The following is an 18,510-nucleotide window of genomic DNA, read 5'->3' as shown; positions in this document are numbered from 1 at the left end:
ATTAACCTGAAAGATACTATAATAAGTTCCTAATAGTCACTGTTCCTCAGATGAACGAACTGAAAATCAGTCCAGAAACCCTCACACATGGATTTCCAATTGCATCTCTCAACAGAATGAATAGTTTGAAGCTTGTAGCTGATTTTTTACTAATTATCTCATTGCTACTAACTTAACATTTTTATAACAACACGTAAGCCACATTACCTCATGTCCAGTTGACATGACACCTTTACCCATCATTGATACAAGACAAACTGTCTAAAGTGGCCCCATGCCTAACTCAAAAAATAACACTTTGCCATCAGCGGACAATGCTTCCACACTATATGGAAACAGCAGAAGCTACCAGTAAGTGTATGAGTTTACACTCAAAAAGATATAAGATGTTGATGCCAACATCCTCATATGTGCCATGACACATTGCCCTCATCACCAGCGTGAAAGACGATGTTACACGTAAAATGTAGGTGTGTCAGATTAAATTGCTCATGATTATTTTTTTCTGTCTGATACATCTCTCCAATGCAGAGAGAAAGGAGGGTCCAGGAGAGAGAACTCATATGCAACCAACAGCATGTCATAAAATGTGTTCATATTTTGCTTGCAGTTCATAGAATGTATGTTTATATAGTGAACTGTGACGGGGATCTATGTACAAATTTCATGACTCTTCTCAAATGGTACAAGTCATATTTATTTATGAAGGTATAGTCAACAAAATTTCTCTCACAGTTCTGTAGCTCAAAGAATAGCTTGCTGTAATTCTACAATTAATATCAAGTACGGCAGTGGTTTGTAGGACCATGCCTAATGTCTTAACCATGTATTGACAGTACCAGCAGGGAGGAGTGGGGGGGGTGGGGGGGCCTTGGTGGTTAAGACACCAAATGTGTATTTGTAATTCAAATTTCTATCTACCGACTGGGTTAATAATTTTATCTTGTTTTGATAAGTTGCCTTGATGATATTAACTAACCTCTATCCTTTTTTCTTGTCAGCACTTTAATCTGTAATATATACTTCTATATGCCTATACAGTAAGTTATTTCATTATTGTTTATTTATTTATGGCATACAACTCTGTATTGATTGTACTTCGTAAAGGTAAGGAATGTAGATGCAGTTTCTGTCCCATAACATTGAAATAAAACATTTCTAATGGATACAAGAAAGTATTTGAAAGTAAAAAAAGTTATAGTGAGCATTTAAGTTGCGCGAAGTAGAGTTGTGCTTGTATTCCCTTGATTAAATTGTCATAAAAATCTTGGCATTTTCTTACATTTAAATAACCAAATAAAAATTACTTTAAAATTCAACTTCCTCGTAGCAATTATTATTACTTTTAAACTTGATAAGTATCATTATCTATGTCTAATAATGAAATTATTGAGGACATTAAGTAAGTGTTTAGTATCCAACAGGTGGTACGCACATGAAATTGGTCATAGCTCTGGAACCAGGCCTTCTTGTAGAAGTACGAAGCAATGATAAACGCATGGGGCAGCTAGAATATGTTACTTCCTGTCTCCCTGGCACTATTCGTGTATCGTGTGGTGTTGGCAGTCATGTTTTGGCTGGAGATGGGAGTCATCTATGGTGTTGGCAACCAGAAGCTTGCAAAACATCACATAATGATAGTCGTGGTGCTGGCAGTGGCCCTCAAATCAGAGAACTTGCAGTGAGAGGAGTGACTCACGTATGCTGCCTCCACACCAGTGGTGATGCTCTTGTCATAACTGTGAGTATATGTTTGGTATTGGCATCATTAAATGTACTTTCTATTGTTAAGCAAAGCATTCTGCCAGTTAGTGGATTTCTACCTGGAAAGTTGCAAATAATGAGTCATCCACAAAGTAATGAGCACATCATCTTGTGGAATATAAAAATAATGGGCAATCCATAAAATTTGTTTGATAACTTTGGAACAACTGGACATCTTTCAAACATACTTACAACTCGCATTCAAACATTTAATGATGAATGCCTTCTCTATACCTCTGTTCTATTTGCTAACTGCCAAGTGACCAAATGAGTCAGTGAATGGAGCTTTTACTGCATCCATCATTTCAAAATTGAATGCTCTGCACTAAATATTCCATTTGGAAAAGAGGTAATAGTTGCTCAACAGCAGTTTTTTGGGGCGAGAAGGGTGTTTGAAAATGTCATGGAACTTTCTTTTTACATCCCATAGCTGTGCACTCTAACCATAAATTATTGATTATAATTGCAGAAGAGAGCAAATTAATGAGGCGAGAACTGTATAAATGGAAAGAACCAGAGATTGTTGTTGAGTTTCAAAGTGTGGTATTAGGCAACAATTGACTAAAAAGCAAAGGAAAGGAGTACAATGGAAGATGAATGGGTAGCTTTGGAGAATGAAATAATGAAGGTAATACAGAATCAACCAGGTTCAAAGGCAATACACAATAGAAATCCTTGGATAACACCTGATATATTTAATTTATCTGACAAAAAGAGAAAATATAAAAATGAAGCAGCAGAAGAAGTGCAAAATGGTAAAGGCACAAGAAGTGCAAAATGATGAAGCAGGATTGACTAGATGACAAATACAAGGCTGAGGAAGCATTCATAACTAGGAAGAAGAAAGATGCCACCCATGGGGAAAATTAAAGAGTTGTTGGAGACAATGGGAGCATCTGTATGAATATTAAGAGTTCAGGTAACAAGCCAATAGTGAGCAAAACAGATAAAACTGACAGGAGGAGGGAATGTATAGTGTGTCTTCTCCAGGAAAGATAATATTATAGCAAGAGAAGATGAAGATAGGATACTGTGAGAAGAAATCAACAGAGCACTGAAGGACCAAAGTCAAGACTAACCCCCCCCCCCCCCCCTCCCCCGGAATGCATGACACTCCCTTGGAATTACTGATATCTTATGGAGAGCTGGCCATGACTGAATTATTTCACCTAGTATGTAAGACATATGAGACAAGTAAAATACTCTCAGACTTCAAGAAGAATGTAATAATTTTTGTTCAAAACAAATCACGTGCCGACAGTTGTGGATATTACCAAACCATCAGATTAATAAGTTGTGGGTGCAAAATACTGATACCAATGAAAAACTGGGCAAAGTTAATGCTGGGGAAGAAATATAGGAACATACATGGCAATAATGACCCTTTGATTTATCTTAGAAGATAATTTGAAAAAAGGCAAACCTATCTTGATAACATTAGTAGATTGAGACACCTTGTGACAGTGTTCACTGGAGTGCACACTTTGAAATTCTCTTTGAAATTCTGAGGGCAGCAGAAATAAAATAGAGAGAGTGAAATGTTATTTATAACTTTTATAAAAACCAGATTGCAGTGATGAGAGCCAGGAAACACAAAAAGGAAACAGTGGTTGAGAAAGGAGTCAGACAGCATGGTAGCCTACCCCTATGTTAATCAACCTTTACACTGAGCAAGCAGTAAAGGAAACCAAGGAGATATTTGGAAAAGGAATTTCAGTTCAGGGAGAAGAAATAAAAACCTTGAAGTCTGTCGACTACATTGTAACCCTGTCAGTGGCTGAAGAAGACCTGGAACAGCATTTAAACTGAATGGACAGTGTCTTGAAAGGTGGACATAAAATCATTAGGAACTAGAGCAAAATAAGAATAATGGAATGTAGTAGAATTAAATCAGAGTTCTGCTGTCTTTGAAGCAAAATAACTGATGGTAGCCAAAGTTGAGGAAATATAAAATGCATACTGGCAACAGCAATAAAAGCTCATCTGAAAAAGAGAAATTCTTTAACACTGAATATAAATCTAAATGTTAGGAATCCTTTTCTGTTTGTATTTTTATGGTGTGTACTTTTATATGGATATGAAACATGGATGATATAAAGTACATACAAGAAGAGAATAGGAACACTTGAATGTGGTGCTATACAATAATGCTGAATAGTAGATAGGTACATTGAGGTCAGTTCTAGTATCCAATTGAACTCTTCGGCTTTGAGCAATGACGTCATACTAAGGCAAAGATGCTACACAGAGGTAAGCTTTGAAAGCAACTCATCATGTTCGGAAACAAAGTAGCATACAATAAAATTACAATCAGAAGTCATCTGATTAATTACTTGTCGACAAATTATATTGAAAAGAATTTAAGGTAAAAAAAAAAAAAAACCCTGAACGTAAAAAGAGAAGTATACATTTCTGAAATAAATCATCATAATAATAAATGTGAGTAAGAAAAGTACAGAGAACTTCTACATCCAGTATAGTATATCACATGGTGAAGTCATAACATTGCGAAATAGCGTTAATTTTTGATAACTGTTGAATCTAAAGGGGCTACCGTGGGAAAGTGGGGACTTTTAACTGGAGAGAAACTAAAATGTAGCACAGCAATGGGAAAATTAAATAAATAATAACACATATGAAACATAAAAAGAACAGTAGCATGAAATGTGAGAAAACTGATACTGGAATCCTAAAAGAAAAGCCACTACACAAGAAATGGAAATTCACAAAAAGTAACAAGTACTGGAATCGGTAATTAGAGTTAAGCTATATAGGTCAGTTCTAGTAACCGATTCCAACCATTCCATGGTTATATTATTTATAGTGTTTTTCAGAATGAGATTTTCACTCTGCAGCAGAGTGTGCGCTGATATGAAACTTCCTGGCAGATTAAAACAGTGTGCTGGACCGAGACTCTAAATCGAGACCTTTGCCTTGCACGGGCAAGTGCGCTACTGACTGAGCTACCGAAGCACGACACACACCCCGTTCTCCTCACAGCTTTACTTCTGCCAGTATCTCGTCTCCTACCATCCAAACTTTACAGAAGCTCTCCTGCAAACCCTGCAGAGCTAGCACTCCTGAAAGAAAGGATATTGTGGAGACATGGCTTAGCCATAGCCTGGGAGATGTTTCCAGAATGAGATTTTCAGTCTGCAGCGGAGTGTGCGCTGATATGAAACTTCCTGGCAGAGTGCTAGTTCTGTAAGGTTAGCAGGAGAGCTTCTGTAAAGTTTGGAAGGTAGGAGACGAGATGCTGGCAGAAGTAAAGCTGTGAGGAGGACGGGGCGTGAGTTGTGCTTGGGTAGCTCAGTCATTAGAGCACTTGCCCACAAAAGGCAAAGGTCCCGAGTTCGAGTCTCGGTCCGGCACACACTTTTAATCTGCCAGGAAGTTTCATATCAGTGCACACTCCGCTGCAGAGTGAAAATCTCATTCTGGAAACATCCCCCAGGCTGTGGCTAAGCCATGTCTCTGCAATATCCTTTCTTTCAGGAGTGATAGTTCTGCAAGGTTAGCAGGAGAGCTTCTGTGAAGTTTAGAAGGTAGGAGATGAGATACTGGCAGAAGTAAAGCTGTGAGGAGGACGGGTCGTGAGTCGTGCTTGAGTAGCTCAGTCAGTAGAGCACTTGCCCGCGAAAGGCAAAGGTTCTGATTTAGAGTCTCGGTCTGGCACACAGTTTTAATCTGCCAGGAAGTTTTATAATGTTTTCTTTTTCCAAAAGGTGTGGGCACTGAAATGTAATAGGAATTCTTCTTTTGTAACTCTAAACTACTGCAAAAAGGTAACAAATATTGGAATCAGTAACTATAATTTACCTATATAGATTAATTCCGGTTAATGATTCCACTGTCCATTATTTAGACCATTTTTGCAACAAATGGGTGCACAATAGTGTTATAAGATTTCTACATTTGGTATCACTGTCTTCACTACTATGAAAAAGAAAGGATCTTGGAATCAATACATACAATATTTGTTGTTTTTTGCAGTAGTTCAGACACCAATAAGAACTCTAGAAATCCTACTAAAACTGACTTCACACACTTACTGCAAACATGTCCAAAATTTTGAACCATTGAGTGCTTGGAATCAGTAACTAGAACTGACCTGATGTATAGGTCTAGCTACTGACTCCAACAATTTATACTTCATTATTTAGAACATTTTTCAGCAGGTGTGCACACTGTTATGGGATAGGATTTCTGCATTTGTAATTCCTCTCTAAATTACTGCAAAAAAATGATAAATATTGGAATCAGTAAATAGAATTAAGCTATATAAGACGTCAATTCTAGTTATCGCTTATTTACATCATTTTTTGCAGGAAGTGTGTGCTCTGAAATACAGTAGGTTTCCTGCACTTGTAATTGCTGTCTGAAATACTGTTAAAAGTAACTAGTATTGGAATTGGTAACTAGAATTTATTTATATAGGTCAACTCTATTTATCAATTGCAATATTTGTTACTTTTTGTGAATTTTCTTTGTTCATGCATCGTCTTATTTTAGGATTTTTGCGTCTGATTCTCCACATTTCATGCTACTGTTTCATGTACATTATTGTTTATTTTATTTTCCTATTGTTGTGTCACTTTCTAGTTTCTCCCTACCGAAAACACCCACTTTCCCGAGGTAACCCCATTACATTCAATAACTGTTGTTATAAATTAGCATTGTTGTATAATATTAACATTTCACCATGCACTGTCCTTTAATGGACTTTAAAGAGTCTCTGTGCTTTTCTTACTCTGATAAATTATGACAATATTTTGTTTCACACACAAATAGATATATTTCTCTTTTGTTTTGTTCTTGTTTATTTCTGGTATCTGTAATTTATTTCAATGTAATTTGTGGCTAAGTAAAAAATCACATGAACTGTAATTGTGATTTTATCATATATTTATAACCTCAGCTGCTTTCAAAGATTGCCTCTATGTAGCAATTTTGCCTCTTGTATGACATCATTGGTCAAACCCAGTGAGTGGAATCAGAGAGTAGAATTTATCCAGCAGATGGAATAACTATTGAAGTTGTGCTGAATTGAATGTTGTTGTGGTCTTCAGTCCGAAGACTGGTTTGATGCAGCTCTCAATGCTGCTCTGTCCTGCACAAATCTCTCTATCTCTGAATAACTACTCCAACCTACATCCTTTTGAATCTGCTTACTGTATTCATCTCTTGATCTCCCTCTATGATTTTTACCTCCCACACCTCACTCCAACACTAATTTGGTGATCCCTTGATGTCTCAGCATGTATCCTGTCAACGTATCCCTTCTTCTAGTCAAGTTGTGCCACGAATTTCTTTTCTCCCCAGTTCTACTCAGTATCTCCTCATTAGTTACATGATCTACCCAACTAATCTTCAGAATTCTTCTGTAGCAACACATTTCAAAAGCTTCTTTTCTCTTCTTATCCAAACTATTTTTCATCCATGTTTCACTTCCATATGAACACTTTCAGAGAAGACCTCCAAGCAGGCTGTTCGGGTAAAAGCATTTCAGGGTATCACCATCTACAATGTTTACCTCTCTCCCGAGGGTGAAGGGTCTCAGAACATATTGTCTGCATTGATTCCACAGCTCACCCCACCTTTCCAGATCTTGGGTGATTTCAATGCCCTTGACACTTTTAGGGGTAGAACCACAATCACTGGCCATGGTAAAGACCTCGAAAGCTTTCGGCATAACTTGACTTTTGCCTCTCGAATAATAGTACCCCCACAAACTACATTATGGCGCATGGAACTTTCACAGGCACTAATCTTTCCATCTGCATCCCCTGTCTTCTCCCATCCATCCACTGGGAGGGGGGGTCCTTGATAATCTGTATGGTAATGACCAGTTCCCGATCTTTCTGTCTCTCCCTCAGCGTCATCCTGTGGACACCTGCCCATATTGACAGGGGTGCTTTCGCCTGTGCTGTCGCCCTTGGCTCCCTGCCGTATGGAGATATAAATGAGTGAGACAGTCCAGATTACAACTACAGCCATTCTTTCGACATCTGATTTCATGATCTCCTATTTTTTGGACCTGCCCCAACGAAAGGCAGTACATTGATGGTCATCAGAAATTGCAGAGGCCATTAAAGATTGTAGGCCAGCTCTCTAGTGACATAAGCAGCATCCATCAATGGAGCACCTTATTGTCTTTAAACGCCTCTGTGCCAACAGAAACAAGAATTCTCAGACCACGCACCTCCCCTTCATAGATTTTTGGCAAAGATCAGACATCTCTACAGATACCAGACATCTACAGGTGTATCTGGTAAGACCTTCAAAAGCACTGTCTACATTGACCCAGAGTCTGTCACCAAACATTTTGCTGCTGAAACCTCTGCCACCTGGAACCATATAATGCTCCATTCAGCGAGTGGGAATTTGTCAGTGTCGTAGCTCCCTGGCCTGATACAGCCCTAGCGCTGGACCACATTCATAGCCAAGTGATCAAGCACCTATCAGTGGACTACCAACATCATACCCTTGCCATCTTTAACCACATCTGGAGTGAGGACGAGTTTCCATCACAATGGCAAGAAAGCACCATCATCCCAGTACTGAAACTGGGCAAGCACCCTCTAGAGATGAGCAGCTATCCTCCTGTTTGTCTCACCAATGTTCTCAGTAAGTTGCTTGAATGCATGGTGAGCAGGTGGATGTTTTGGCTTCTTGAGTCTTGAGGACTTCTGCCTCCATCTCAAGGTGGTTTTCACCAAGACCATTCCATACTGATAATCTGGTTTACCTGGAGTCTGCCATCTGAACAGCTTTTGCCTGACGTCGACATCTTATAGCTGTCTTCTTAGATCTGTGTGAGGCTTATGACACAGTATGGCAACGCCACATCCTTGCTACCTTACACGAATGGAGTCTCCAGGGTCTGCTCCCAATTTTTATCCAGAACTTCCTGTCACACCATAGTTTCAGGGTTCAAGTTGGTACTTCCCACAGTACCCCCATATCCAAGAGAATGAGGTTTCACAGGTCTCTGTACTGTATGTCCCTCTCTTTGTAATAGCCATCAATGATCTAACAGCAGCTGTGGAGTCCTCAGTATCAACCTCCTTGTATGCTGACAATTTTTGTCTCTTCTATTGCTCCTCTAGTGTGGGTGTCACTGAGCGTCAACTGCAAGGCTCCACATGAAAGGTGCAGGCATGGCCCCCCACCCATGGATTTCAGGTTCTGGCCACCACGTCATGCACTTCTGCGGATGTTGTACCATTCACCCACAACCAGAACTTTACCTTGACGACCACCTACTCAATGTGGTGGTGACTTATTGCTTTTTAGGACTGATCTTTGATTTCCAGTTGATGTGGATTCCTCATGTTCACCAGTTTAAGTGAAAGTTCTGGCTGCATCTTAAAACACTTCACTTCTTGAGTAACACCAGCAGGGGGGCTGATCGCACTACCCTTCTGCCACTTTGCAAGGCCCTGATACAATCCCGTCTTGATTATGGAAGTCTGGCATAGGTTCAGCATCACCCTCAGCATTGGAGACACTGGATCCGATACACCACTACAGGGTCCGACTTCCAACAGGAGTTTTTCAAACTAGCCCTGTGAACAGCTTACTCATGGAGGCTGGGGTCTATCATTGCGGATTGGGCACTAACAATAGCTTGTCAATTAAGCTACCCATGTTCGCAGCTCCACTAAGCATCCGAACTACTGCCTTCTCTTTCCAAACACAGAAATCCATCTCCCACAATGGCGGCCCAGATCAGGAATTACGATTGCAGTACACATCCAGTCCCTCCCCTTTAAACTCTAGTTGTTTCTTTTTCTGCCTCTCCTCTCAGCCCACTCACGTGCACACCCCTGGTGTATCTCTCGGTCACAGTTTCATCTTGACATATCACAAGGCCTGAAAATCTCATTTCCTCCCAAGGCCCTCATCCACCAATTTTTCTCCATCCTTTGTGCGGTCTGAAGCTGATGGCATGATGGTTACTGGTTGCAAGGGCTTTGCTTATACTCACACAACATACTGAATTTCACTCCTTGCTGGATGGCGGTAGTGTTTTCACTGCGGAGTTGGTAGCTATCTCTCAGACTCTTGAACATATCCGTTCCTACACCAGTGAGTCCTTTCTCATTTGCAGCAACTTCTTGAGCAGTTTGCAAGCTCTCAACCAGTATTACTATCACCATCCTTTGGTCATTGCTATCTAGGATTCCCTGTACATCCTTGTACGCCGTGGATGCTCGGTGACCCTTGTCTGGACTCCGGGCCACGTCGGAATCCCGGGGAATGAACTCGCTGATAGCCTGGTTAAACTGGCTACCAGAGAACCGACTCTGCAAGCCTCTCGCAAAGATTCTACCATTCTTTGCCAGCTCCACATCAGCCATACTTGGCTGACTTTTGGTCATCTCTTCCATTGTGAGAATCCTCACTGCTGTTATGGTTTCTGTTTGATGGTGGTCCACATTGTGCTGAACTGTTCCGACCTAGCCACCCTGCAGTGGACTCATAATCTCCCTGACTCGTGACTGCTGGTTTCAGGAGACAATGCCTCAGCAGTTGAATCAGTTTTACGTTTTATTTGTGAGGGGCCTTTTACCTTTCTCTGTAAGGAAGGGCCACTTAACCTTGTTGGCCCATTGAGGGATGGCGGAAAATACTGTTGTCTCCTCTGCCCGGACTGGGCTGTGGCTGTCTGGGCATGGTGGTCGAGCTTGGTTCTCACCCTACCTGCTCTTTTACTCTTCTTCCCCTCCCTCGCTTGGTCTGTTAAGACTTGTTCATCTTTTGTCTCTCTGTGTTTCTCTTGCTCTGTCTGTGTTGCTGTTCTTTCATAGGCAGTTTCTGAGTGAGGTACCTTTGGTAAGTGGTGGGACTGGGGGCTGTACATCCCCTCATTGCAATTTGCTTTTGGCGGCTTCCAGCTGCTCCCTACATGGGGCATCATGCCTGTCTTTCTTCCTTGATCTCTTTCTTCTTTTTGTCCCTTATCTTGCTTTTGTTGACCTTTCGTAGATCTTGGGAATTCAGTAGGCTCTTTCTTATCTATAGTCAATGTCTGTTCAAAGAAAAATGAACTGATGACCTAGTTAGTAGTTTGATCCTTTTAATCATTCAACCAACCAACAAACCAAGACTTTGTAACACTTAAATCTATATTCGATGTTAACAAACTTCTCTTACTCAGAATCGAATAGAAGAAAAAATAATAATTTTTGGATTAGTGTAACTAAAGGAAGGGACTGGTTATGGGACACATTCCGAGGCATCAAAGAGTAGTCAATTTGATAATGGAAGTAACTGTGAGGACTAAAAACGGTAAAGGGAGACAAAGGCTCAAATACAGTAAATAGGTTCATGTGGGTTTAGGTTGCAGTAGTTAGGCAGATAATTACACACAGAACAGACTAGTGTACAGGACTGCATCAAATCAGTCTTCAGTCTGATACAGCAACAGATAATTTCCAGTTTTTTTATGTTCTCTGGACCATTTCGCCAATGGCAGTTTTATCCAGAACTCTGTTCAGTTTTTGTCACGGAGCATTCAGTGTTCTACATGTACATATGAAGTCTGCAAATCTGCAAGTACATCTATAGTCTGCAAAGTACAGTGCAATGTATATGTTGTACCAGTATTAGACATTCCCTATCCTAGGCCATTCATGCATTGAGCAAAAGAATGTTACTGTCTGTATATCTCCTCATGCAGCCTAATCTCTCTTATAATCATGATCCCTGTGTGGGATATATGACAAATTCTCTGCTGTTTTATGGCCCATCTGTGAACATGCAATGTGCCAACAGTTATTTTTTTAACCTAAATAGTTGGTAACAGTATTGTGAAATTTCTGAAAAACTATCATCAAATTGTTCAAAGTGAAGTGTGTGTCCAATAATTTTTTTTTCTTTTAATCATAGGATCCGAAAGGTTTGACCATATACAAAATTTAACCTTCCAACATCAAATATTATGCAGTTTCCTAATACATGTTTCATTTAGTACAGTATTAGGACAGGATCATATTATTTGACCATCAACTTGAACAAATAAAAATGCTTTCCTTCATGATAAGAATTGTGTTCTCAATAATAGTGCTTGATGGGGCTTTGTCACAAATTTTCAAGGCATGTAAGAAACATAGATGTTCACACTGTATTGGCACCTGGCATAATCCGAGGTAGAATGTGGCAAATGTTGTAACAGGGTAATGGTTGTGGGACAGCTATTTTGTCTGTCAAGTTGAAACATTAATCACTTTCTGGATGACTCATAAATTTAAATTTACATGCCATACTGCATACTGGATTTTGCTCCTTGCTCCAGTCACATGTAAAGCAGGTGGAGACTTTGGTTCAGTTGTAGAATACTGGGGAGGTGCAATCAGTCTGCAAAATAGGTTGCAACACACTTGCACGGCCCATCCTAGAATATTGTTCATGGGACCCAAATAGGACTAACAGGGGATATTCAACATGTACAAAAAAGAATAGCACAAATGGTCAGAGATTTGTTTGTCCCTTGGGAGCGTGTCACAGAGGTGCCAACAAAACTGAAACTAACTGATTTGGCAGACACTGGAAGGTAGACACAAACTATTGTGAGAAAGTCTAATTATGAAGTGTCACAAACCAGCTTTAAATGTTCAATTTAAGAATGGTTGGTTGCTTTGTAGGGTAAAAAAACCAAAATGTAGGAATGTACTACAATTCTTTATAGATCGCAAGGACAAATTTACACTAATTAGAGCACACACTGAGGCATTTAAACTGTTATTCTCCCTGCATTCCACATGCAGATGGAACAGGAAGAAGCTATAATAATTGGTACAATGGGAAGTTCCCCCAGTCACAGGGATTTTCAGAGTATTGACTTAGATCCAGCTGTTGAGGAAGCAATCATACACTTGCATAATTTAATTATTACTGGTTTTTTCCTCTTAAGCTTAAGACGAAAAAACGAGTAATAATTAATTTATAATACTTACTGTGGAAGACAGCCACACTAACAAAAACGTATTACTTACTTATGTGTTCATGGAAATGTTGCATGCATTGTTCACTCATGGAATGCATATTAAAGACTAGAAGCTATGGGTAGATTGCGTTTTGACTGTGCCCAAGAAGATGATAAGTGTAGTAAAGCCGTTAAAGCTTTGGTTTGCACCAATTATAGCAACTGACCTCTCTCTCATAAGTTCTTAGTTTTCTGTTGTTGATTTCAGTTCTTCCATTAATGCCCATTGTTGTAAACTGTTATAAAATCCCTGTCACTGGCCGGCCGCGGTGGTCTCGCGGTTCTAGGCGCGCAGTCCGGAACCGCGCGACTGCTACGGTCGCAGGTTCGAATCCTGCCTCGGGCATGGATGTGTGTGATGTCCTTAGGTTAGTTAGGTTTAAGTAGTTCTAAGTCCTAGGGGACTGATGACCACAGCTGTTAAGTCCCATAGTGCTCAGAGCCATTTGAACCATTTGAACCCTGTCACTGAAAGCTCTGTAAATCATGTGATAGTTACAACTCTCTGATTTTCACTCTTTCTTACACAGTTATGTGCATCAGTAACACCTCCTTTTTTGTTCTGCAGTTTCTTGTTCCATAATGTTAGAAATTTAAAATATGGCTCATTGAGTTTGAACCTTGATCCACAGTAGTTATGAATATTGTGAATGTTTCCGTGCTTCCAGCAACCGTTAATTAAATATTAACATATTTTATTACTTTATTGTAAATGGTAGTTATACAGTGCAATAGTAGAAATGTCATTGAATATACCTGCTGCTCCCAGCCCTGTATGCACACTGTTTGATAGTTATAGAATACCAATGACAGATGTATGTGCCATCTTCTGGCAGTGTGCCATTGCCATAAGTTCTTTGTAACAATTCCTTCTGCTGAATTGCCAGAATTTGCCATCACATATATTTTGATGATCAAAAGGATAAAAACTGTATGTTATACCTTGTCACAACATATATTCTGTAAAATGAGCCTGGAGCCAACCACTCACATATAGCAGACCGATGCATGGAACACAGAGATATGTATCGGGAAACAGGATTCAGACCAGCTCACAGTGAAACTCACAGTGGTGACGGGAGTGTGCATTTGAGTGTCTGTGTAGTCATGTGTGTGAATGTGTGTACTAAAGAGCAAGAACTCAAAATCTAATGTGAATGCTGTTTCCTGTTACATGTCTTTGTGCTCCAGACATTGATCCACTATAGGTGAACAGTTGCCACTCCATTATTTCACATACTGCCCACCCAGGAATTTCCATTATTGTAACTTGTTTTCTATTTAGTCACTGCATTTAACTAAAAAAGATGTATTGAAGATCTGATGATGTGCTTATAGAAATCTTTTAACAGGTTACTTTAAAATACAATTATGCAGTAATACATATATAAACAAACCAAAAACCATCACTCACAGGTAGCACTGGAGTCATTGGGAAAAAAAAGGTTTGATAGTTTTGTTTTGATATTTATACAGAGTGAGTCAAAAAGGACTTTGGGGTGATAAAGAAATTTATTGAAATAACTTACAAAATCCATAGATGTATTATGTTATAGCAGACAACCTCAAATTTCACAAAAAAGTGTCAAGTGTCATTTTGGTCCAGTGTGACTACCGTTTGTGAGGCCACAAATATCCCACCGGTAATCAGTTTCTTCTCACAATCATTGCCAGCAAATCGGGCGTAACTTAGGCAATGGCAGTGTAGATTCAATTTTTGAGGTCAGATAAAGTGTAGCCCTGCTTCGATGTTCATTAGCATATTCGGTGTGAAATTTATGCTGAACAGTTGTCCATTTTAATTGTGCACTATGCTGGCGCTCCCGATAGCGGAACAGGGTACTGTTGCACTATGTGAATCAAACCTAAGGTTGTTTGCTACAAAATGACACATCTACTGATTCTGTAAGTTATCTCAATATACCTCTATGTCATTCCAAAGTTTTAAAGAACTTTCAGACTCACCCTCTACTAATATACACTGATCAGCCAGAACATCATGAACACCTACCTAACAGCTGGTACATCCACCTTTGGCACAGATAAGTGGTGACGCATAGTGGCATTGAAGCAATGAGGCCATGATAGGTCGCTGAAGGGAGTTCACACCACGTATGCACAAACAAGTAATCCAATTCCTGTAAATTCTGGGGAGGAGGGCGATGAGCTCTGACGCCACATTCAATGACATCAAAGACACGTTCTGTTGAGTTCAGATCTGGCAAGTTAGAGGCCAGCACATCAATTGGAACTCACCACAGTATTCCTCCAATCATTACATCACACTCCTGGCCTTGTGGCATCATGCATTATCATGTTGAAAAATGCCACTGCCATCAGGAAACATAATCATCATGAGGGGATGTATGTGGTCAACAGTCAGTGTATGATACTCTTTGGCCCTCATGGTGCCTTGCATGAGTTTCACTGGACTCATGGATTCCCAAACGAATGTACCCCATATCATAATGGAGCTGTCACCAGCTTGTCTCCATCGTGAAGTACAGGTGTGAAGGGGCTGTTTCCCTGGAAAATGATGGATTTGCGCCCTCCCATTGGCATGATGAAAAAGGTAGCAGGCTTCATCAGACCGTGCAGTACTCTGCCACTGCCGATGGTAACGTGCCCTTTCAGTCATAGTGGCTGATGATGTGGTGTGAACAGGAGTGTTCATTGCACTTTGTGTTCACACACACTTGTACTCTGCCCGGCATAAAAACTGATGCTAGCTCCACCACAGTTCGCCACCTGTGCTGTTTTACCAGTCTACAACGTCCAACATCTGTCATGAGGGGTGGCCACCCAACTGCACAACAACTGGACGTGGTTTCACCATGTGTTGAAGACACTCACCACAGCTCTTCTCGAACACCTGACAATTGAGCAGTTTCCAAAATGCTTGGGCCGAGTCTCCAGGCCATCATAATCTGCCCTCTGTCAAACTCAGATAGATCACGCACCTTCCCCATTCTACTCAAGGACAGCATGCTCACATGCACCATGTGTATGCCTGACTAGTAGCCATTCTTTGCCAGGTGATGCTGCTATCGTCCGGACGGATTTATATCGATAGTAGGTTGGTGGTTATAATGTCCTGGCTGATGAGTATACTCTATTGACTTTTCATCAAGGAGAGCTTATGTGCAAATCAAGTCTGTTGTTTGGAGTAAAGTACAAATTAAGCTAACATTTTGTTGTTTCTGAGAGCAAGATTGAAATTTGGTGTTAGTTTTTTGTTTGTTATAACAGAGAATTTGAGATATTACTATATACTTGCTATTGACTTTGTTTTCAGATTCATGGCACCATTTACAAACTTTTCCCAAATGTTATAAACGAAAGTATTCAGTCAGATAATGGCTCTGGTTTACAAACAGATTCATCGTTCTTCTTGAAGCACCAGCTACAGTTACTAGAGGAAGCAGAGAAAAAAATTTTGTGTGAAGATGAACTGATTGCGGCAGTTGGCCTGACAATGCGCTCTGAACTCCTCAAAAACTGCTTCACAATGAATGTTAATGTCTGGGATGTCACAGCAAAAAATGCTTTTGTATTTTTGCAGGAGATGAAAACAAATCTACACAACCTTGAACATGGTGTAAAGTACATCCTTGACATCTGCTTGAAAAACTCCTCAGACAGGGAATTCTCTTCCTTGATATGGTACTTACTTATAGTTATTAAATCTGAAAATGAGACAGTTAACAAAGTCATTCACTTTACAGATGTGTTCAAAAAAGGATGTGATATAAATACAGTGATTTGTAGTGATATTGAGAATCCAGTGCATCGGATTACAGTTACAAGCACACTTGTTTGTAAAATGCCCCCTGCATATTCATCAGAAGATACTGTACTCCCATCATTGTTTCTGCCTGTTGACAGTATTGTATTAAATGTTGGATATTTCCTCACTCCAGTGTTGTCTCTAAGTGAAGGAATTCAAAATATTGCCTCATTGGCATCCGGCAGTCTCTACAAGAATGTATTACCAAAGATTAAGGGAAATTATATAGAATGCTCACAGAATTGTGAGGTACCTCCAATTGAAAAAGAATACATATGTAAAATCAAACTACCAACTGGCATCAGTGGAGACCTCTTATGGCAGAGCATTTTTAAAAGGAGTTGGCACAGATGTAATGCTGATGTCCATGCATGGGTGAGTCACATATTTGTGGTCAATATGGTTTAGTATGTGCTATTCAGATCATGAGAACTTTTTTTTTGCTATTACTTTCACACACCTGTTCATATTTTTGCAAGTTAAAGAGAAAGAAAGTATGATATGTATTTATTTATTGGTGCAGAAAATGACAGATACAATTTAGCTTTATCAAGAGTTTATTAGAAATTTTTAGTGATCTTCCAGCAGTTCTCCTAAGCGAGGTCAGGAAATACATGTGAGAGCTTTTTTTTTCCCCTTCACTTCCTTACTGATAGGCACTGTTGCCTGAATAAGTGATCTAGGCACAGTGTTCAAATAGTAATGTTGTATCTTTTTGCCAAATACTGTTGATATCTTTAATTTTATTTGAAAATAAATAGTTTTTCCTGTGGCATTGTGCCCTGTCAGTGATGAAAACGCCTTAGTAGCAGTGGAGTTGAACTCTGCATGAATACCAAAGAATAACTCTTTTATTTCATAACATGTTTTTATGTATTTGCTACAAAATGTCTCACATACTGCCATTACAACCAAAAAAATTTCTAAGAAAAATGTATTTCATTTTTGGCTTTTCACTTGTTTGATCATCATTTCATAATTTATCTGACAATAGCTAGATCCCTGGACAAGTCTTTAGAGGCAAGTTTCATTTTCTTTGTGTGAAACAAGTGATTTTACCGTTTATTACAGCTTTCAAAACCCTAGAAGTGAACTCTTCATGAATCAACAAAATAAACAAAGGTGTCAAATTGTAAGGTAAAATCCGAAATCAAGTCCATTAACAAGATTAGGTTTATCAACAAGAACTAATACTTTACACTAATAGCAAGTTATGAGTGCACACAAAGTACATGTGCTGCAAAAGAAAGTGCTCCTATTTATATATAACAAAGTTTTATAAAAATTACGATATTCCATAAACACATTGAATAAATTAGAATACAAAACAATAAATAATTGCAGGAATCAAACCAGAGCCCCACACATCAGCATCTAGTGATTATGACTACTACACTGTGGTGGACAGCATACAGTATGTCAAATTGTGGACAACATACAGTATGTGGAATTGCTCCCCCTCCTTGCAAAACAGTAACCCACTGTTGCAAAATGGACTATTGATATCTGGATTTAGTCAGTCCGTCAGTGGCAGTAGCGGATCCTCCTGTTCTGATTGTCACATTCTCATTGTTTCTGTAGTGCCCAAAATGAGTTACTTTCATCAAAGCAACATGGTCATGGGGGCAGATCTTAATGTCCCTTGTATTGGCAGTATGTCAATCTGGGTTGATTTGAGGGAGGGGACCAAACAGCGAGGTCATCAGTCCCATTGGATGAGGGAAGGATGGGAAAGGAAATTGGCTGTGCCCTGTGAAAAGAATCATCCCAGCATTTTCCTGAAGCAATTTAGGGAAATCATGGAAAACTTAAACCAGGATGGCCGGATGCATGTTTGAACTGTCATCCTCGTGAATCTGAGTATAGTGTGCTAACCACTGTGCCACCTCGCTTGGTGTTGATCTATGCCTCAGGACTGTGATAGGGTTTCATGTGAAGTTATCCTTTGTGTTGGGTGGCAATATGTTTT

General features: G+C 39.7%; 1 protein-coding gene across 2 annotated transcripts in view; it reads left to right on the top strand.

The window, feature by feature from the left end:
* Positions 1 to 18,510, top strand: part of LOC124606744 — a 62,445-nt gene that overhangs the window by 20,970 nt on the left and 22,965 nt on the right. For both annotated transcript variants that reach the window (XM_047138781.1, XM_047138780.1), the window contains exons 5-6: positions 1,425 to 1,741; positions 16,050 to 16,916. In XM_047138781.1, the coding sequence (XP_046994737.1) occupies positions 1,425 to 1,741; positions 16,050 to 16,916 (1,184 nt within the window). The remainder of the gene's footprint in view (positions 1 to 1,424; positions 1,742 to 16,049; positions 16,917 to 18,510) is intronic.

Source organism: Schistocerca americana, chromosome 3 (genome assembly GCF_021461395.2).
Source record: "Schistocerca americana isolate TAMUIC-IGC-003095 chromosome 3, iqSchAmer2.1, whole genome shotgun sequence".
NCBI classification, from domain to species: Eukaryota; Metazoa; Arthropoda; class Insecta; order Orthoptera; family Acrididae; genus Schistocerca; species Schistocerca americana.
The sequence above is the reverse complement of the archived record's forward strand: the minus strand, read 5'-3'. Positions and strand labels throughout refer to the sequence as shown.